General features: G+C 37.1%; 1 protein-coding gene across 3 annotated transcripts in view; it reads left to right on the forward strand.

The window, feature by feature from the left end:
- Nucleotides 1–20,468, forward strand: part of aclyb (ATP citrate lyase b) — a 66,798-nt gene extending 46,330 nt beyond the window's left edge. For all 3 annotated transcript variants that reach the window (XM_084135946.1, XM_084135947.1, XM_084135948.1), the window contains 13 exons: nt 1,537–1,641; nt 2,150–2,346; nt 3,225–3,306; nt 4,980–5,090; nt 5,399–5,526; nt 11,784–11,877; nt 12,522–12,676; nt 12,803–12,953; nt 13,258–13,401; nt 15,947–16,060; nt 16,157–16,239; nt 18,768–18,844; nt 19,667–20,468. In XM_084135946.1, coding sequence (XP_083992072.1) covers nt 1,537–1,641; nt 2,150–2,346; nt 3,225–3,306; nt 4,980–5,090; nt 5,399–5,526; nt 11,784–11,877; nt 12,522–12,676; nt 12,803–12,953; nt 13,258–13,401; nt 15,947–16,060; nt 16,157–16,239; nt 18,768–18,844; nt 19,667–19,761 — 1,536 coding nt within the window. In that variant the 3' untranslated portion in view covers nt 19,762–20,468. The remainder of the gene's footprint in view (nt 1–1,536; nt 1,642–2,149; nt 2,347–3,224; nt 3,307–4,979; nt 5,091–5,398; nt 5,527–11,783; nt 11,878–12,521; nt 12,677–12,802; nt 12,954–13,257; nt 13,402–15,946; nt 16,061–16,156; nt 16,240–18,767; nt 18,845–19,666) is intronic.
- The last annotated feature ends 1,521 nt before the right edge of the window (nt 20,469–21,989 follow it).

The raw sequence follows: 21,989 nt of genomic DNA on the forward strand, positions 1-21,989 counted from the left end.
CTATTGCTTGTACTTGAGGCACTCACGGTCCCTCCATTCCAAAGGTTGCCGCCAGAATGTTTGCAGGACCGTGCTGCTATTGCCTCTGGCCTCTGAAAAGCACATTGGTGATATACAGGTCTTGTCGGTTTAGTCTACGTGCTTGGAGTGTGTGGACTTTCTAAGGTAGTCCTGCGGACTAGGGTGAGTTATGCCATTAACCTTGTTTGGGTCGCAGGTTGCATCTTTTTGGCCTTCTCCCTTTGGTTTAAACTAGGATGAGAGGTTACATTTATTTTGCCTGGTTAAAGAAGTACTGTATTTTCTAAAAGAAAGTCGCACTTGTCCTAAATATATATTGCACTGGGTAAAATGCATTGTTGAGAGAGAGAAAAAAAACACAAGTTGCATGCATCGGTGTATAAATCATGTAAATCTCTTAATAGACATTAGTCAGGTTATACACCATACTGAATTTAACGCAGATGAAAACGAGGCTCTGAGGGAAAGACGTGCAGTCTTTACAATGGGGCACAGCGTATAAAGCTCATAGATCACATTATTTATTTATTTTTAATTTTGTAAGCTGAACAATCAGATTGTTAAACAACCGTACAATTCATTGAACGCACTGCATTCTATCCCTCACAGCCACATTTTCATTCCTGTCAAAAAAAAATTATATTGCGCTTCACTGACCAAGGTCTATAGGCCTGTACTGTACAGCAGACAATTTAAATTGAGCTGTGCAATTTTTGATTTACTGAAATTTCGTTTGATAATAAATAGGCTGCAATGTCAATGTTGTGTGTACTTTGCATTCTTGACGTTAATTTAATTTAATAATTCACATTGGAATATAATTCACATTTAACTGTGCGTGTGTGTGTGTGTGTGTGTGTTCACTATTCACTACTCCTAATGTGGATGGGTTAAATGCTGAGGACAAATTCTGAGTATGGGTTACCATACTTGACCTTCACATGTCACTTTCATTAATAAGAGATTAGAATGCTATGCTACTCTTCTGTGTTGTCTTGCTGCCAAGTGACGGAAAATCGATTCAAAATGACACTTTACTCCAGTTACATGTTCATTAAGGCGCATGCCTGAGGGCCTGTGTCTGGAGAACACTGGTGTGCACTGCAGTGGTTTGCCCTCAAGGCAACTTACATTGTCTGAAATCACTACCTATAAATATGTAACATATTTGGATACTTTAAAAAGAAGTTACTTTTAAAAGTAACATTCCCCAACATTAATAAATAGATCTGAAACTGTCAACCTTACTTTTCTGAATGTAATTAAATGCTAGCACAAATTAGAATTAAGCTTAATGTAATTTATTAACACTTTAAGATATTAAGATATTTAAGATATTCTTTGTTTGCTAGAATGTTTGAAATCTTTCATGAGTTTACTGTGAGATTTCAAACATTCAAATGGAAAAGGTACCTTTTAACATTGAACATCATAAGAGGACATTGTGTAAAAAGCGCAGTTGAGCCTGAGTTGTTGTGAATGTTTGCACTGATTTGAGTGATCTTGTGTTATTAGATACACACTATAGCTATAATAGCTGAAGGCATTCCTGAAGCTCTGACCCGCAAACTCATCAAATCAGCCGATGAAAAGGGCGTCACTATCATTGGACCTGCAACTGTGAGTGTTTCAAAATGTGTGTTGTATAGCTATATATGTTTAATATACATGTGTGAATATTAACATTATGATAAATCTCAAAAAGCCTGTTGAAAAACATGTCTGTGTCATATTCCATCCCAAAATCAAATGAAAAGTAAGATCAAATACAAATGAGTGCTAATAATTTGCCTGAAGAAAATAATGTCTTTCATTGTGTTTTACTCCCAAACGTTCTGATTGGGGTTTGAACATGACAAAGCCTATTTAGCTATACATTCAACTAGTTGATCAGACAATACTCATATTAGTTGATTTATGAAAACTGGTAGCATTGTACATCTTTACCTGTATTGCAGTAACAGGCAGATCACCACTAATAATAATGAGAATAACAAACAAACTCAAAAGTCCATACAAACATCCATGGGCGTGTAGTAATGTTTTTTGGGGTCCTAAAATTGTCATTCATTTTCTTTCTGCAAAATATTTGTTTTTTCATGAGATTCTCTCAACCTGTGTGTTTTAGGTTGGTGGTATAAAGCCAGGCTGCTTTAAGATCGGGAACACAGGCGGAATGCTTGACAATATCCTGGCATCAAAGCTGTACAGGCCGGGCAGCGTGGCGTATGTGTCCCGCTCAGGAGGGATGTCCAATGAACTCAACAACATCATCTCACACACTACAGATGGGGTTTATGAGGGAGTTGCTATTGGAGGAGACAGGTGACGAACAGAGCATGTCCTGTCCTTGTGAATCGACCTTATGATAAATAAATGACTGACAGCCCAAATATCCAATCAGATCGCTGCTTGAGAAGTATTGTTGCTATCCGCCATTTTGTCCGTCGAGTTTACTGAACTGTCGGACACATACAAAACTCTTTGTCTAACAAATTCCTTTAACTATGGTTAAAAGGTGTTGTTATGAAATCCAGCCGTAATATCGAAATAGCAAGGATCAGACTTGTCATTCATTATGACACTGACGCTCTTTATTTTAAACCTTCATTTTAGACTTTCTGTATTATTATTTCAGTATTTTTATTTATTTTACTTATACATGGATTATTTGTTTTTATTTGAAAAACAGAAGTATGCTGAATGGAATCCTGTGTGAACAGTTCAACATATCTATGCTCAGTTATAAATAACATGACATGCAACCGAAGTACATTATTTAAAAAAAAATACACACAAAAAACCCCCGCATTATTTACTAATTTTTGCAGAATTAGTGCTTCCGTTACACATTTTTCCTGTGTGTTAATGTCAATATTTATGACTGTTCTTGACACTTGGGTGTACTTTTACTGTTTTCTCGTCTTCTACCGTTATATTTAGTGTTTCAGCATAACATCCTGATACAAAAGCTTGTGTTTTCTGATTTTTGCGCAATGATAAACTATGATGAACTGTAAAAAAGTAATTTATTCAAAAATCATCTGGTACATCAACAAACAAGCTGACTCGCGTCATTATTTTGTTTGACGGGCATACAGTAGATTAATTAAAGCAGGATTCAGAAAGTACTAATTATTACTTGATTGAGCTAATAAACGGATCAGCAACTAAGATAACTACTGTGTCGCTCTTATACTCAGATTCCCAGGCTCAACATTCATGGACCATGTGCTCAGATATCAGGACACTCCAGGCGTCAAGATGATTGTCGTTCTGGGAGAGGTAAGATCATGGGAAAGATTTGAGCGCCTCTAATCACGATTAGGTCATATATTATTATGAAATAAAACAAAAAAGGCATTTTCACATCAAATTTATATTTTACACAATTTGTATTCATTTAATGCTAAAACTCCTCAGTGGTCTTGGATGGACAGATAAGTGTGCAACATGTGGACCTAGTTCTAAGAATTAAATACCTATGATATTGAAGAGACTCTCATAACATTGGTCTGGAACAAAGATATTTATGACAGTTCCCTAAATCAGTGTTCCCCAACCCTGCTCCTGAAGGACCCCCAACACTGCACGTTTTCTTTGTCTCCCTAATCAAACACACCTGATTCAACTCATCAGCTCATTATCACATGGGTTAATGAGCTGATGAGTTGAATCAATTGTGTTTGATTAGGGAGACAAAGAAAATGTGCAGTGTTGGGGGTCTTTCAGGAGCAGAGGCCTGTACATACAGAAACACAGTCACAGAATGTTCATATTTTGTCCTTGGAGTTATATAAGCGTCTGTATTAATACACTCTCTGACAAATAACTTCTCAACTCATCCCAACATGGGATTATGAAATGGAAAAATGTCCTCTACATTTCTAAATGAGGTTTCTCTACATTAAAAGCTAATTCTGCAGTTTAAAATATGAGTTTTTGTTTTTCACCCTTCTGAAATGGCAGGATTTGAAAATGCCTCATTTGTGACGTCACAATATCAATCAACTACATGTGCCTTAACATGCGTATGTAAATCAAGGAGCTCTTAACAACTCATGTTATCAGTCAATCACAAGAATTATACTGCTGTCGAGTAATACCATCCAATGTTGTTCTGTCCCTGGATGTTGACAAACTGCACCTCCAAAAACTGTGCATACCCTTCCAAAAGATCAAACTGTTAAAAACGCATGGCTGAAGTTTATTTTTAATGACGTACCTGAGCAATTGAATTTGATTTTTTTTGTTCATTTCTTAATTTTTTCTAAATATCTTATATTGAAAGCGACGCCAATGCCAAGTATTGTGTCTTTGGAGGCAATTCTTGTGGTTGCATCGGTTCATTTTAATCTGATACTGGCTCAAATATTTATGGCCCTAATACAGCGCTGGCCATCATGAGCCTCAAAACACACATTACATGCTGTAGAGGAGGGCATGGATGTGGTGCGAAAATCAGTGTAGTGTAAGTTTACTTGCGTTTTTGAAAGCGGTAATGCTTCTTAAAAATGAGTGCAAATGAGATAAATATTTTTTGATGCAAAAAACTTTATACTTTATACTTACTAACGTTATAAGCTAACCTCTAGAAACATAAAATAAAGACCTGAAAATGCATTTCATGACCCTTTAAAAAATGACACATAAAAAACCTTGTCAATAAATGATTATCATAGACACGTCAAAATCCAACAAGGTACTCTGACCTTTTGCATCTTTTCAATAAAATATCATTTCAAATAATTCACCCCCAATCCTTTTATTTTTCATTGAGATTATTTTAATGTCTGTAAAAAGGGACAGATTTGTTAACATGTTCATGTAGAATCCACTGGTGCTCTGTTCTGTCTAAATCTTTTTTATCATAACTATTCTGTAACTTATGACAATAATATAAGAGTTGAGTAATAAGGCACTGTAATTCTAATGATATTGTGTGTACTGTCTTTTAGATCGGAGGCACCGAGGAGTATAACATCTGCCAGGGTATTGCAGACGGCAGAATCACTAAGCCAGTCGTGTGCTGGTGTATTGGAACGTGTGCCACCATGTTCTCATCCGAGGTACATCTTTTACATGGCTTTAGAGACACTTTTTGCTTATTAGCCCTGGCCCATTTGGCACCCTCAGCCCATGTGTTTCTCCACTCTTGTAATGCAAAGGAGGCGTTTGAGAGCACCCTTCTGTCTTAGTAAATGACATAAGGTCTTGTGTGCTTCATGGACATGCCAAAAATGGCAACATGAAGCGCTGCATTGGTGCAAGGCCATTGAATTTGTTGAGATATTTAATGTGTCAATACCTAAACAAGTTAGCGCAAGTTAACCAAATGAACTGTTAACATAGTATTGTGTTAAATTACATGTTTTAGGTGCAGTTTGGCCATGCGGGAGCATGTGCAAATCAAGAGTCAGAGACCGCTGTGGCCAAAAATCAAGCACTGCGGGAAGCAGGTGCATTTGTGCCCAACAGCTTTGATGAATTGGGGGATGTCATCAAGTGAGTAACAGAAGGAGGAAGCATTCAGACCCCTTCATTTGAGAAATATGTTACAGTTATGAGTTTAAATTGTTTTGCCGTCAGTAAACATTTACAGTAAAACAAAGGATTTTTTTATATAATTTACCTTATGTCATTAAATTTCAGTATTCAGGCCCTTTATTATGTACTTTGCTATAATGGCTTTGGCAATATAGGGATTTCACAGCTGTATTCTTCTTTTTTTTTATCAACTTTTTATTGTCTTTAGATATAACAAAATAACATCCATTCATACAAACAAATTGGGAAGGGGGAGCAACAGACTTATTATCAATAATTTAACATTTTGAAAAGAGACAAATTCAGTATGTTGTCAGCTGTATTCTTGATGTCAAATGTCATTTGACACAAAAATATCACTATCACTGATTTCAAAATGCATCTGTAACACTAAAGGCATTGTAAGTGCATGTGATGATTTGCTTAGTAATCAAAAGGGGTCGACAGTACCATTTAAACATTTTCGCATTGTTTCTATCTCGGTTATGCCTCTCCAGCGCCACAGCATAAGAACTCATTAATAGATGTGTTGGTAATACAAATTTGCAGTCTGAATTGAATTGAGTTGTTTTCTCACTCACGCTCAAACAAAAACAAAAAAAGTTTTTTTGAACAAATGACTCAATTGAGCTGGTTCTTTTAATGAGTAATATTTTGTTAGGGGTTAACAGTTTTAAGGACCAGATGTTTGAAAGAAGACACGGAGTCAGAATTATAAAAAATTGAAGAAAAGTTTTACCGAAGATAGTTTGCAGTTTCATCAGCAAGAAGTCAGCTTCAAGACTCACACAGGAGTTCGTAGGCCGCCCCGCTTACAGTTACAAAGATCACAGCAGTTATACCATTTCCAAGGTCTAAGCTACATCATTGCTTACAGGTTGAATGATTCTCATTGGCTAAGAAATAGATAAACATAGTAATTTTCCTCACATATACAGATAGACTGAAGCATATCTCCATAGATTATGCAGCTGACACTCCAACCCTGAAGTCAGGCACGTCGTGACCTTCCAGGTCGCAGATTTGGGTTGCTGGGTGCCAGCATGTCCCAAACAAAAACTCAGTCAATCTCCAATAATGGCAGTGGTTCCTTAACCTGTAACCAAGAAGACTAACACACACACACCGACACACAGCTTTTCCAAGGTTGGATTTGACCGTGCTCTAACTATAAACAGGAGTCTCATCTCAAAACATCAAGATAAAGCGTTCTTTCTCAAGGAGAGCTACACTTTAGTCTAAGTAAGGCTTTAACAAAGAAATGGTCCCTTAAACTATTGGCTTCAGTGACCCCTATGTGTTTTAACATGTTGAAGACCTTTCTCATACACAAAACAAGTCCCCATTTCATTTCTAGAAGCTGGGATAAATAAGCAAGCACTGTTACTGCATTCAGATATCAAATACAGACATTAAAAATAATGCATGAAAAGAACATTTCAGTAATCACACTGGTAACTTCAGTAACAAAATAAAATCTCCAGAGAAGTAATTCAACTCATGTGATATTTAGAAGGAAATATATTGATTAATACCTTGATTATAATCACTCATTACATATACAATGAAGCAGCAGTGGATTCCAATCCACCCCCTTCAGTCCCCTGTTTTAGACCAATGTGGGGTCCTAAACACCACATCTGGTCTTTCCATAAAGGCTGCTTCAAAATGTTAGGTTTCTGACCCATGCTCCACTGTCAGGTAAAATTTTTTTTATAAAACAGACAATATCTTTTCGTACTTAACATGGACTTAACATGAACATAATATCCCACATAGCACATAGTATATTATTGATCTCCAGAACCTTCTGACATAGCTGTCTTTACATGTCTTACACAGCGGTTATTCATCTTGGCTAATTTGGTATTATCATCAACTTAACTGATTACAAAACAACAATACATATTTATTCTCTGGAAGCCGGGCTAAATAAGCAAGCACTGTTGCTGTATTCCTAGCATGGGCTAGACCCGCTGTCACTACTCAGATCCTAAATAAAGACATTGTCTATAATCATAAATACCAGGATACATGCACTAGTTTTTATAAAACTATAATTTCCAATTCCTTTTATAACTAGATGTAACGCATGGCGGTACAAAATATGACCGCCGCTCAGGCCTGCACTGGCTTTCCACAAAAATAAATGACGTGGAGCAATTTGGCTGTATTGCGTGTTTATGTATATACCTAAAAAAAAGTAGTAGTATGTGCATGTCTGTCTGTGTGTGTGTGTCTGTGTGTGTGTGTGTATGTGTGTGTGTTTGTGTATGTGTGTGTCTCTGTCTGTGTGTGTCTGTGCGTGTATGTATGCGTGCGTACATGTGTGTGCGCGTGTGTGTGTGTGGCTGTGCATGTGGATTTGTATGTGTGTGTATGGGTGTGTGTCTGTGCGTGTGGATGTCAGTGTGTGTGCATGCTTGCGTTTGTTTGTATTCCTGCATGTGTGTGTGTGACAGTATCATCCTAAACCAGCAACCCTTCGCTCAACACCACCATCTACAGGCCGATGAGTGTACAGTCACTAAATGTGCACATAAATGAATTTATTTTATACCCCCCCATGGATGAAATTCTACGAAACTTTGCATACCCCCAGAGGATGTCAAGTTAATCATACACATGAAATATGGTGCAGTTCTGAACATCTCAACTGAAGATAGGGGCGATTATAGCAGAATAATATTGCATTTTAATTTTTTATGGGAGGGGCGCAAATCACAAATGAGTGATTATGGGCTAGGTTGATGTGGGCCCTTAAGAGCAACATACCATAAAAATTTCTTCATCCTCGGTGCCACGGTTCAGGTAGTTATTTAGGAAAAACTGCATTTTTTTGGGTTTGGGGGGGCCCAGCGCGGGGGGGGAGTGGCCCCCGGGGACCAAACGAAATTTTTCCGTACAAGTCTAGTGGGGCTACATGCCCACCAAATTTCATGTTCCCCGGTGTTTCGGTGTCCCTGGTATCGTTGACGAAAAATTCACGGGGGCCCCAGCGCGGGGGGGGAAGTGGCCCCCGGGGACCAAACGAAATTTGGGCTAGGTTGACAATCGATTATGGGCTAGGTTGATGTGGGCCCTTAAGACCAACATACCATAAAAATTTCTTCATCCTCGGTGCCACGGTTCAGGTAGTTATTTAGGAAAAACTGCATTTTTTTGGGTTTGGGGGGGCCCAGCGCGGGGGGGGAGTGACCCCCGGGGACCAAACGAAATTTTTCCGTACAAGTCTAGTGGGGCTACATGCCCACCAAATTTCATGTTCCCCGGTGTTTCGGTGTCCCTGGTATCGTTGACGAAAAATTCACGGGGGCCCCAGCGCGGGGGGGGGAAGTGGCCCCCGGGGACCAAACGAAATTTTTCCGTAAAAGTCTAGTAGACCAACATACCATAAAAAATTCTTCATCCTCGGTGCCACGGTTCAGGTAGTTATTTAGGAAAAACTGCATTTTTTTGGGTTTGGGGGGGCCCAGCGCGGGGGGGGAGTGGCCCCCGGGGACCAAACGAAATTTTTCCGTACAAGTCTAGTGGGGCTACATGCCCACCAAATTTCATGTTCCCCGGTGTTTCAGTGTCCCTGGTATCGTTGACGAAAAATTCACGGGGGCCCCAGCGCGGGGGGGGAAGTGGCCCCCGGGGACCAAACGAAATTTTTCCGTAAAAGTCTAGTAGACCAACATACCATAAAAAATTCTTCATCCTCGGTGCCACGGTTCAGGTAGTTATTTAGGAAAAACTGCATTTTTTGGGGTTTGGGGGGGCCCAGCGCGGGGGGGGAGTGGCCCCCGGGGACCAAACGAAATTTTTCCGTACAAGTCTAGTGGGGCTACATGCCCACCAAATTTCATGTTCCCCGGTGTTTCGGTGTCCCTGGTATCGTTGACGAAAAATTCACGGGGGCCCCAGCGCGGGGGGGGGAAGTGGCCCCCGGGGACCAAATGAAATTTTTCCGTAAAAGTCTAGTAGACCAACATACCATAAAAAATTCTTCATCCTCGGTGCCACGGTTCAGGTAGTTATTTAGGAAAAACTGCATTTTTTTGGGTTTGGGGGGGCCCAGCGCGGGGGGGGAGTGGCCCCCGGGGACCAAACGAAATTTTTCCGTACAAGTCTAGTGGGGCTACATGCCCACCAGATTTCATGTTCCCCGGTGTTTCGGTGTCCCTGGTATCGTTGACGGAAAATTCAGTAAGGTGACGAAAAAAAAAAAAAAAAAAAACTTTGACAATCCCTATATGACCGCTTTCGCTAGCTACGCTAGCGGCGGTCATAATAAACAAACATGGATGGTTAATCCATTCTTTTCACTACCCCCATTATAGACCCTTTAGGTTGAAAACACAATGGTTGTCAAACTAAAACTAAACAAACACAAAAATATAATTAAGACCCATAATAATCCATCTAAGCACTTTAAGTCTCTACTGAAATCATCCTTCAGTTTACAGTCACATAGCATGTACCATCTTAATTGTATAACATCTTATACCTTTTTTTTCTTTCAAAAATAGAAATAAAATAAAACAAATTCACATCATCATTTCAATCATTATTTTACCACTAAAATATAGAATTGTTCCCAATGTTACTTAATAAAACTTTTGTTCATCCCTTATCTTTATATCACGTTAATCCCTGTTAATCATACTCAGTGCCTTATTACTTTTTATCTGAAACTCACTTTTCACAAACCAAAATATTATGTTACTCGGATCTCAACCCTTAAGACAGCCATATAGCTGCTTTCTCCTTTAACCTTTATTACCTAAATTGTAGTTTTCTTAGACATCTAATGTCATACATCCATTTAATGGATGGAGAAATAAAACTTTTTTTAGAAGTTATATCCACTCCTCCTTTGTTCGCCCACCGGCCTTTCATAAAAATGAGGGAGCCCTCTCTGGATAATTTGGATAGTGACTTAGCCAATGTGTCACTTTGTCTCTCTGCCTTCAAGTCTATTATTTTTACGTTTACCATTATGATCCTAGTTGTCTATTTAAATTTAGACCCTCAGTTGAATTTAGACAAGGGTTTTTACCCCATAATGGATGACAATCTTCAACTTCACAATTCCAATTTACATAAATACTAATCCAGGGAGTAATTCAGATCAACATCATAAATGACAAAAGTAGTCATAATTACCAATAGCAGACAGAGCTGGAAAACCAATCCAATTAAAGCTCGTCCCATGTTCTGTATCGTCTTTTCATCAAATTGACTCAGAATTATCAGCTTCTTTAAAGTTTGTCGTTTCACTTAACCCATCTGTAATGATAAAATACTCATTCCAGAGGTTAATGACACACTATTCACAAAATCAGGAAATAATAGTACCACAAACTAACACATACAAGACATAAAGTGCAGTCACCATCACACGCACTCATACTAGACACACATATGTTAACTGCTCATTTTCAATGTTTGCTTTTTGATATTAAACTCTAAAAATGTTTACTTCACATTTTTCTTTCGGTTTTACCTCATTTTACATAGTCTCTTAACCAGTTTCAAAGCATCTCTGTTCATTATTCATTTAATTTTAGAAAAGTCAGCTGGGTTGTTTAGGTTCATTATCATTATTTTGCTTCAGCTTGCTTTAGCAGGCCGATAACAGAAAGACAGACAGAGTACCATCCCTTCATCCACTCAAGCAGTCTCTCTCACTATAAACAAATAATCTTTTCAACAGCCTCCTAAGACTGTAACATAGACAAAATGTAATAATAAATTCATTTCAATAACCTTTGACCATTCACCGTTCAATTTATTTACATTACTGGTTTGAATCAGTCTGATGAATCCTTATGAATGGTTACTGAGCCAACATCTGCTAAAAAGAGAAAAGCTTCAACAATGGCGAACAAAAATAATTAAAACAGTGTTTTTTAGTAAATATTTATCTGTTTCTTTGAAATGTTCATGACTGTTAAAAAAAAAAAAAAAAATTACCAAATTTGTAATAGGTCTATTGGAAGTTGTCAAAAGGACATTTTTTTTATATATTGTTATCCAACAAAATATTATTAGATTATTATAGTAAACATTTTTTGTTTATATTTCCAACCTCTAGTAATCAAAATGTGATTTATTGTCAGATAAATGTTTTTTTTTTTTTTTTTTTTTATAGTCCAGCAACCATAATTAATACTGTCATTAACATTTTAATGCTTTAACTAATTTGTTGTCTCTGTTTTGTTGGGAAGGTTTGTGTATGATGATCTTGTTGCAAATGGAATCATTGTTCCAGCACAGGAAGTTCCTCCTCCTACCGTCCCGATGGATTACTCCTGGGCAAGAGTAAGATCTGCATTATTGCCTTATTTCTGTACATCAAGATTTTCTTTGACTAATAAGTCATGAATTGTCACCGGTTGTAAGAACAGATTTGCTTTTGTTTGTAGTATTATGTAAAGTACCTGTCAAAAGTTTGGAAACATTAAATTTTTTTATATATATATATGTATTTAAGTCTGTTATGCTCACCAAGACTGCATATATTTAATAAAAAATGCAGTAAAAATGGTAATATTGCAAAATATTACAAATTAAAAGAACTGTTTTCTATTTGAATATATTTTAAAATGTAATTTATTTTTGTGATGGCAAAGCTACATTTTCAGCATCAATTTTTCTGGTCATATTTTGCATATTTTGCTCTGTGACAAAATAAGGGTGGACTGCCTCAAGATAATGCGCATAATTTTGGTCGAATTTTTAGAAATGCATTTTTAACAAATGTGGAGAATTTGGATGGAAACTTTGCATGTCTCTTGAATTGAACATTTCTGGCTGCTAAAATGCATAGTAAATTTGAGGATATTTAAATGTTTAGTTCATATTTAGTCAATTTTCAAGCTGGATCTGAGCTGCTCTACGTGTGTGTGTGTGTGTGTGTGTGTGTGTGTGTGTGTGTGTGTGTGTGTGTGTGTGTGTGTGTGTAGGAGTTGGGGTTGATTCGAAAACCTGCGTCGTTCATGACTAGTATCTGTGATGAAAGGGGCCAGGAGCTCATATATGCCGGTATGCCCATCACAGAGGTGTTCAAAGAGGAAATGGGTCTAGGAGGAGTGCTGGGCCTGCTGTGGTTCCAGAGGAGGTTTGTTACGTACAATTCCTTCATTATGTACATATTTATATTCATATTGAAATGCGTTGACCAGTTATTTGTCTACTTGCATAAATTTCTGGCCTAGAAACATGAGTGCGTGTGTGTTTTTGACAGATTACCACGTTACGCATGTCAGTTCATTGAGATGTGTTTGATGGTGACTGCGGATCATGGGCCGGCTGTATCTGGTGCTCATAACACCATTGTGTGTGCTCGTGCCGGTAAAGACCTGGTGTCCAGTCTGACCTCTGGACTTCTGACGATAGTAAGATCAGTCACTGTACACTCAACTACAGCTTTACTAACTAAACCGTTTTTGCTACAGTCTGGCAAGAACAAGAGTTCAGTAAACCTCATATCAAATATGAAATATGAGCAAACAGAGCATGGCCATATTTGATTTTGCTGATATTTGTTATCAATAAACATTAAGAAAACATTGAATTATTTGTTTAATAATATTATATATGATATTTAACATTGATATGATAAACATTTAAGAAATATAATAATTAAAAAAGGAATGTTGTATTTAATCTGAAACTGAATTGTTTGTTCCTGTTCTGCAGGGAGATAGATTCGGTGGCGCTCTGGACGCAGCTGCTAAACAGTTCAGTAAAGCGTTTGACAGCGGCCTGCTGCCCATGGAGTTTGTCAACAAAATGAAGAAAGATGGCATGCTTATTATGGGCATCGGACATAGAGTCAAATCAGTAAATACACACAAATACAGAGAGAAACACACTGCATGAGACCAGATTATTTATATGAAGGGATATCAGGGCAAAATCTTATACCAAAATTTGAGTATTAATTTATTATTCCATGTAATGTTTCAGTTCCCTTTTGAAGTGGAACTCAACACTGCATCTTGGATTGACACTATGGGGAACACCATCAGCATGTCCAGTGTCTGAAGCATGTGTAAACACAAGCCAATAAACCATAGGTGAAGGTTGCACTGTCCCCTGAGGTAGATCTAGCCATCTGTGCCCCTATGGTTGGGTCTTAAATTAGGGATAGCACTCCCCTTGGAATGGCTCTGGTTTGACAATGCTAATAAGTAGAGGACGTTCGCCTACAGGGTGTCACTCCTTGTTATGTGTCATCTCTTCTATTTAGTTTGCTTCTCTTTCCTAACTACCATTGGTGCTTTAAGTAGGGGCATTCATTCCCTAAGAGGAGTGGGTCATTAGACACCTTTAGCTGGCCTTATTTTTCCAATACAACTCTGTAATGGATGTGCCCTGAGTTGAAGCTCTGACTCCAGCTAAAGTAATCTGTTCAGTCAATGTATGTATGCCCACTATGCTTGTGCATATTCTCACCTAGTGAGGCAGGCATTCCCGCAGCATTGTGGAGTGGGTATTTGTTCCCCTTAGCCTCAATCCAAGACACAGTGTTGAGTTCCACTTCGAAAGGGAACGTATCAGGTTATGACTGTAACCATGGTTCCCTGAGAAGGGGAAAGAGACACTGCGTCTCGTTGCCATGCTTTTCAGTCTGCCTACACATCTCCCCTTTATACTCACGGGCGATCCGCGTGTGATGTCATGGACTGCTGTCTACCAGTGGTTTATTTCCGTGTGTTTATACATGCTTCAGACACCGGTCACGCTGATGGCGTTCCCCATAGCGTCAATCCAAGACGAAGTGTCTCATTCTGCTTCTCAGAGAAACATGGTTACAGTTGTACAGTTGAGATATTTTCTAGGGATGCAATGAAACTCTTGATTTTTAGGGCCTGATTTACTAAACAGGACAAATTAGTATGCGACCGCAATCCCATAAAAGCAGATGGGAGTTCTGCGGCTGATCTACTGACAATGTGCAATTTAAAGAACACAGACGCAGCAGCTCATTTCCATAATTACTAACACAATATACCAAGAGTGGCACAAATTAGTGTAGGGTCACAAACAAGCAAAGCCAATGATAATCAGGTACGAGTAATCTACCAACAACACAGGTGTAACAAATAAAAACTTGGCTTGGCAAATGATATGTTCAGATAATGCCTTCCTCTGGCATTTCAAATACATTGAAACAAATTATCTTCCTTCTACCACATGCTCTCTGGTGTCTGCGGTGCCTCCTCTTACCGCAACTTCTGCAGCCTTGTCAAGCACAAAATGTTTTAAGACATGCTTTTTTTGAGGCGTTAAATGATACCAGTAAATTGGCTAGCGCAACCCTTAGTAAATCACGTTGCATGGTTTATTTAAACTTTGCATCTGAAAGGGAAACTTCTACAAATGCATATGCAATCATTTCAGCCCAAAAAATATCTTTCCACAGCTTTTTAACACTAATTTTTCACTGTGTCTTTAGTAAATCCAAGTCAAAAATAGCTTTGTGTGAGCAACAGACCAAAATTCAAGTCAGAAGACAGTTGTTCAACCCGAAAAGGCATCACCAGGTATTCAGAATGCCCCGTGGGAGTGAGGAACACTGTCTTCCATTCCATTTATAGAGTTAATTTGTGAAGATGGTGACTTCCTTCAAAAAATCAAAATAGAAGAAATAAGAGCCAATGGGTGTATATTACCGTAATGTCATCTGAAGAAGAGGGTCAAATTAGGCCAGCTTGAGTAAAAAAAAAAGTCAGGGCAATACAGCTGTCCTTATATCCTAATGAAGTGGAATGAAGTTATTGAAAAAAAATCTTAACAATTTGGCATAATATTCTATTGGTATTTCTTAGAAAAAAAAAGAAAAAAACTTCAGTGATTTGAAAAACCTTTGTCTGCCAAATCAAATTCATAGGCAGCAAACAAATAAAATGAAACAAAACAGGAAATAGACATAGAAAGGACCATTGCACACTCTCATTACTGTCAAAGTCAGAAAGCCTGTTAAAATATCAGAAAATTTGACTGATGAGGGAAAGGCAAGGTTGGATCAAGATTTAAATGTGACTCAAAAACGTAAAGGGTCTGTTCAACCAAAACTGAAAATACTGTCGTCATTTATTCACCTTTATGTCGTTCCAATCCAAAAAAATAGGACTTCCATTCTTCTTTTGAACACCAAAGATGTTTGTAATATTCTCTCATAATTTTTGTCTAACCATTGAAAGTCTACGCAATCAGCATTTTCAAGCTTCAAAAATTACGTAAAGGCAGTAAAAGTTATCCAAATCAGTCGAGCGTTTTTTTGTGTAAATTTTTTTATTACTCGCAGCTCTTATTCTCATTTCCATACATGCAGCTGTTAATATGTTGTATGTGTTAATTTCTTGCCTTTTTTTTGTGACAGATCAATAACCCTGATATGAGGGTGCAGATCCTGAAAGACTTTGTGAAGCAGCATTTCCCATCAACACAGTTACTAGACTATGCCCTCGATGTAGAGAAGATCACCACCTCGAAGGTGACATTATTACTGATGCCATTTAAATGCATGTATATTTTGTGTGATCATTTCTCCTCATGATGCTGATATTAAAATCTCTTTCGCTCTCTGCAGAAACCCAACCTTATTCTAAACGTTGATGGTTTTATTGGTGTGGCTTTTGTCGACCTACTAAGAACATGTGGTGGATTCACACGGTAAGTCAAGAGTATTGTATTTAAAGGTATTATGGATTGAACTCCATTCCTTAAATCTTTCCAGTGCCAGGATTCTCACTGTCATGGAAACCACAGAAATATCAGGGAGTTTTAACATTGGGATTTCCATTAGGCAGTTGCTTAGATTTAAGAAATGCAACTTGAATCTCTGTTATGCAAGGAGAAAGCTATACATCAATTCTATGAAGAGATCCTGCTGAGTTCTCTGGGCCCGAGCTCATCTCAGATGATCCAAAAGACAGTGGAAATGTGTGCTGTGGTCAGATGAGTCCACATTTCAGCTTGTTTTAGAGAAAAACGACATTAAGCTCTCAGTCCCAAAGATCATCCAGACTTTCATCAGCAACAGGTGCAAAAGCAAACATCAGTGCAAACGGCATGGTGATTTGTATGTGTGTGTGAAGGTACCATTGACATGGAGGCGTAGAAGGTAACATTAGCCGCGTTTCCATTACAGATTTGCGCAAATGTTTTGCGCTATTATCTAAATATCGATAAAAAACTATTGCGAAATGACGGTGTTTCCATTAACCGATGTTATGCGACTAACACGTCCTTTTTTCTCGCGCGATAAGTCATTCCAAAAATCACGGCAATGGACGTTGGTTTATATAATATCACAGCCACCGCATTAGACATAATTATTATCAATCGAAGGAGACGTGGCGTGTTATCCAAGCATTAATGGCAGGAAAGACCCTTATACTGCGAACGACACATAAAGCCTAAGCAGTTTCTGGGTGTTTCGCCCTCATTTCTGCTCCGATCTTTGATTGTGGCATTTATTTGAGATTTAGAATCCAGTATTCCTAGGCTAATTATTGTTTCTTTTATTAATTTAATAAAGAACTCTGTCTCGTATTCTGTCCAAACGATCCATGTAGGCTACTTTTGTGTCACCAAAATTTTAATTTGAACTGGCTAGACCAACTGCTGCGCAAAAAAGTAAATATCGACGAATTTTCAGATTTTTTTTCAGTTTATGACTTTTTACCCCTTTATTAAACATTTAAAATATTCACAAATTAATATGGAAAACATGTCGATTTTACTGGTTTTCTAAGGCCAAATTAGAACCTGGAATTGATGTTTTTCCCGCAGTGCTGAATGAGAAGAGCCATTAATATTATTAATAAACTATTGTTTTGGCTAAATCACATCTCCATCTCCGCTGTTAAGCAGACGGATTACATAATCAGAAGGTATTAGCCTTCGATTCGAATTTGTTCGTTTTAAAGTGGACATTTCAAGCTTTAGCCTACATTTTGTTTCAGTTCTCGCGCTCCAGTTTACGGAGATCATGAAAGTGCGTCTGATTGTTTTCTTTTATTTTACAAAAGCACAACGTTTTCTTGTTATTGTGAGTTTACACAAATAAAAGTAGTTGAGAATAATGTATTATTATTTTCTGTATGACCAGAAATGATAGAGTATTTTAAGTTGTTTCCACTTTTGATAGGAAAATGCAAGTGTTCGCGCTCGCGCCTCCGTGTCATGCAGTGCGCGCTCCACACTCAGCTTCCTTTTTTGCATAAAAGCGTCTTCTAAATATAGCCTATTAAATGTTATAATAAAATAATATAAAATTATTATTATTTGTGTAGCTATACATGGACCTCAAACACACCGCGTCTTCTAAGTCAGGTGACTGTAAATGCGCAAAAACTGTTTCCATTGCAGTTTTGCGAAATATTCCTTTTTCGAATTGCCTGAAAAACCACCTCATGAGAGCGTAAAAACTTTTTTGCGATAAACGGGAGGTTTTGCGAAATTGACGTGTTTCCATTGTGCGTATTTTCAATTCGCAATTTCAATTTGCGCAATTTGAAGGGTAATGGAAACGCGGCTATTGACATGGAGGCGTATATTGGGACTATATTTTGTACAGAGACTTATAATGCCATCAAGATGACATCTTTCCTGGGAAGCAAGACAATGCCAGGCCTCATTCTGCACATGCTAAAACTGAGTGGTTTCTTAGACACTACACCATAGAATGGATATGCCTGACTGCCTTCCTGCAGTCCAGATCTGTCTCTTGTCTATCATAAAAAGGAGAATCAGACAACGATGACCTCAGACTGTAGAGCAGCTGTCTTAAATCAAACGAGATTGGGCAAAAAATTCCACTTGTAAAACTGCAACAATTAGTATCCTCAATTCCCAAACATTTAAAAAGAGTAATTAAGGTGGAAAGGAAATAGGAAAGGTGATGTGACGCATGCCTCTGTCCCAACTTTTGTGGAGTGTGTTGCAGCCATCAAAATCTAATTTTGTTTCTATTTAAGTTGGTCAGTGAAAACATTGAAAATCTTTTCTTTGTACTTTTATCAGTTAAATAAAGGTTAAAGGGTTAATTTTTACAGATTCTTGATTTTATTGCATTTTATAAAATGTCCCAACTTTTCTGGAAATGGGGTTGTATTTAACTGACATTTATTGAATTTCATTGTACATATTATGTATCTAAATTGAGTATGTTTATGAGAGCTGATTATGTGTTGCAGGGATGAGGCAGATGAGTTTGTTGAGATCGGTACTCTCAATGGAATCTTCGTTCTGGGACGCAGCATCGGTTTCATCGGTAAACCACTGAATCACACTTCACTGTTCAGACACTTACATTCCCAACTATTCTAAAATTTAAGATCTGCTGGGAAAATAAGGTGCTTTTACACCATGTTGGAATTGCCGTAATTATGAGATTCTGACTTGTAAAAAGCATTCACGTTCTCGTAGAACAAGTAATTACAACTTGTAAACATCAAATTTTCTGAGAGCTCTGACTTGTACCACCTGACCACTGCAACATCACACGGAAACACTCATGTGGTTTCAGCTGTAAAAAGAAGTAATGTAGTTATCTCATAATATTTATGTTCAATACTTTCTATAATTAACTGTTGTACATGTCTTAATAATGCAAGAATAATCTAAAAAACATAATCGAAAGACATACAGTTGAATGTAGCTAACACAGTTGATTATATGTAAACCCCACTAAATACTAAAGTTTACTGAACTCTAAGTTTGTTTAAGGCTTTTGCTAATGTTACATGATGTATTGTGGTTTTGTCTATTTATTACTTAAAATTCATAGATTAATTGCTGGCAGTCTGACGACAATAACAGCTCAGAGTAGAACATCACAGTTTGTCATCTAGTAATTACGACATGGGATGAATGCGGCAATATCCTCTATTACCCAAAATGTCTGTTAATCATTTTTATTTTGTAATGTTTTTTTTGTTGTTTTTTTTAGACACTTAAAGGCAAACATTTGTGTGAAAATTGCAGCCTGGGGGGAGTGTATATAATTTGTGTGGGTTAGGGTATGTAAAAACAAGTTACATTTTATGATGTTTTTTTTTTTTTTTCATATTTGTTTTCACTGTCAATCCCACAGGTCACTATCTGGACCAGAAACGTCTGAAACAGGGTCTCTACCGCCACCCGTGGGATGATATCTCCTACGTACTTCCCGAGCACATGTCTATGTAAACCTGGAACCAATGAGTATTTTGGATAATGTAAAGCTGTGGAAACATGTCTATTTTATTACTTTACCATAGTGGAAAAGGGAGGGGGTAAATTATTCAGTCATATCCAAAGAGATACACTAGCAAAATACTGAGAGGAGTAGGTAACTTGCGCAAAGCATGACAATTGTCAAATTAATTTATAAAACAGCTGCTTATAAAGCAAACATGTCATTGGCCATCTTACATTACTAACACTACCATGAACCTTCCTTTGCTCTGGTTAAAATGAACAAATGCCGTGTCGTGTACGTGTCTTCAGGCTGTGAGTTCTAATAGAATGAATGAAGACACCACAGCCTATTGATGCAAAGCGCCAAATTCTACTGCATACTCTCAAGTTTTACATGTTACGTTAGCGTATATATTTAAGTTTTATAGTCTCAACAGAGTTTGTAATAAGATTTAAACGCACTTTGAAATGGGATTAGAGAAATGGCACATATTTGTGTTTGTATTTGTCTAAAATATTGGGGAAGCGTGTTTATGCATGACTTCCCACTGCTCTAAAACGAAAATTAAAGTCTTTTCACACTTAACCTTGAGTAAGCAAACTGCTAAGGGCACATTTATCACTATTTGGGAAAAGTGAAACTAAATCAGCTTCTATAGTGTTGTTTTTATGTGCAAAATTATGGTATTTTTAAGAATAAAGTTCTTTATTGGTTATTCGTGTTGTATAGTTTTCATATTTTGTTGCATTCAACCATGGTGATGGGTTTATTGCGAAAACATAATGACAATTGCATGTCAGAATTTTCTAAAATATTGTGAATGAACTGATTTTAATAGAGACACTGCATCTTCACTAACAAATTGATGCCTTGCAAGGAATTGGACGAGTCGACTTGCTGCATTTACAGAGGATTTGTTAATAAATGTGGAGAAATGGACACAGATAAATAGTTTAGCACTAAAAATATTGTTAGCACTCAAAGTGTTGTTTTTAAATGGCTCATGTTGGATACATTTCAGAATTTATTTAGAAATGTTAAATAGAAAATTTTAGTTTTAAATCTAAATTTTGAAAGGGATAGCCGAACAAAATTGTTCAAATGAACAGTTTAACCCTCTGGGAGTCAGTCACACTTGTGTTGTTCGCAGTCAAAATTGACTTTTGACTTTTTTTCAGTTAATTCAGTGTAATATATTTCTGTTCAATAATATTTTTTTATTTTGAGAGAATTTTATGTTACTATTTAATATGTATGCAATAATTATGATTCAATCAAAGAAGTTGCACTCTTGATATTTTAGCGCGTCACCAAATCAGATTGTGGCTGATTTTGTTTGGCACTGTCCATACCTTATGAAATGTGATATTTGGGAAAAGTGCAAACCATTTCCCATAAGCCTTAATAATTGAACTATTACTATCAGTGATAACGTTTCTTAAAAATTATTTGTACATTTAACATCCAGGATATTTATGCCTTGTATAAATAGTTGAGGGACATTCATATTCAAATTACCATATGATTTATAAGATTTCACCAAAAACAACAAATAATCTTTGTAAGCTTAATGTAGTTCCATTTTGATACATTTAAACCATAGTTCAATAACATCTTTATAAGAATATAAGTCTCCACTATTGTTTACTAAGTCTGAGACAAAAACAATGCCCTTATTAAACCAATCAGGGAAGAAAAAGGATTTCCGGGCTGATAATATAATTTATATTGATTGTTCCATATGTTATGAGGAGAAAAATTGTGTTTAAAGATCAGCTTCCATGACACAAGAGCTTGCTTATGAAAGTCTGAAAGTTTCATAGGTATAGTCTCTTACATTTAAAATCACAAGAAAGCAAAAAATGTACATTTCCACATCTTTTACAAATCAAATTAGGAATCCAGAAAATGTTTAAAGAGTTCCCCTTTAAACATTTTTTCAACCAGTTTATTTTAAGGTAAAAAAAAGTCTAAAACATTCAAACCTCCCTTTGAGTATGGTTGAGTTAAAGATTTCCTGCTGACGTGTTCCCCTTTATTTTTCCATATAAATTTAAAATTAAGAGTCAATAGATTTACAGGTGACAGAATCAACATAAAGGGATATAGAAGGATAAACAAAGCGTGAAATTCCTGCCATATATTGTAAGGTCTCTTTGTAACCATAAGTTAAAAATCTTTTTGGCAGAATCTAATTTAGGATGGAAATTCAGAGAAATTCTCTCCTTGGCAGATT

The sequence above is a fragment of the Abramis brama genome (genome assembly GCF_963993115.1).
Source record: "Abramis brama genome assembly, chromosome: 14".
Lineage (NCBI taxonomy): Eukaryota > Metazoa > Chordata > Actinopteri > Cypriniformes > Leuciscidae > Abramis > Abramis brama.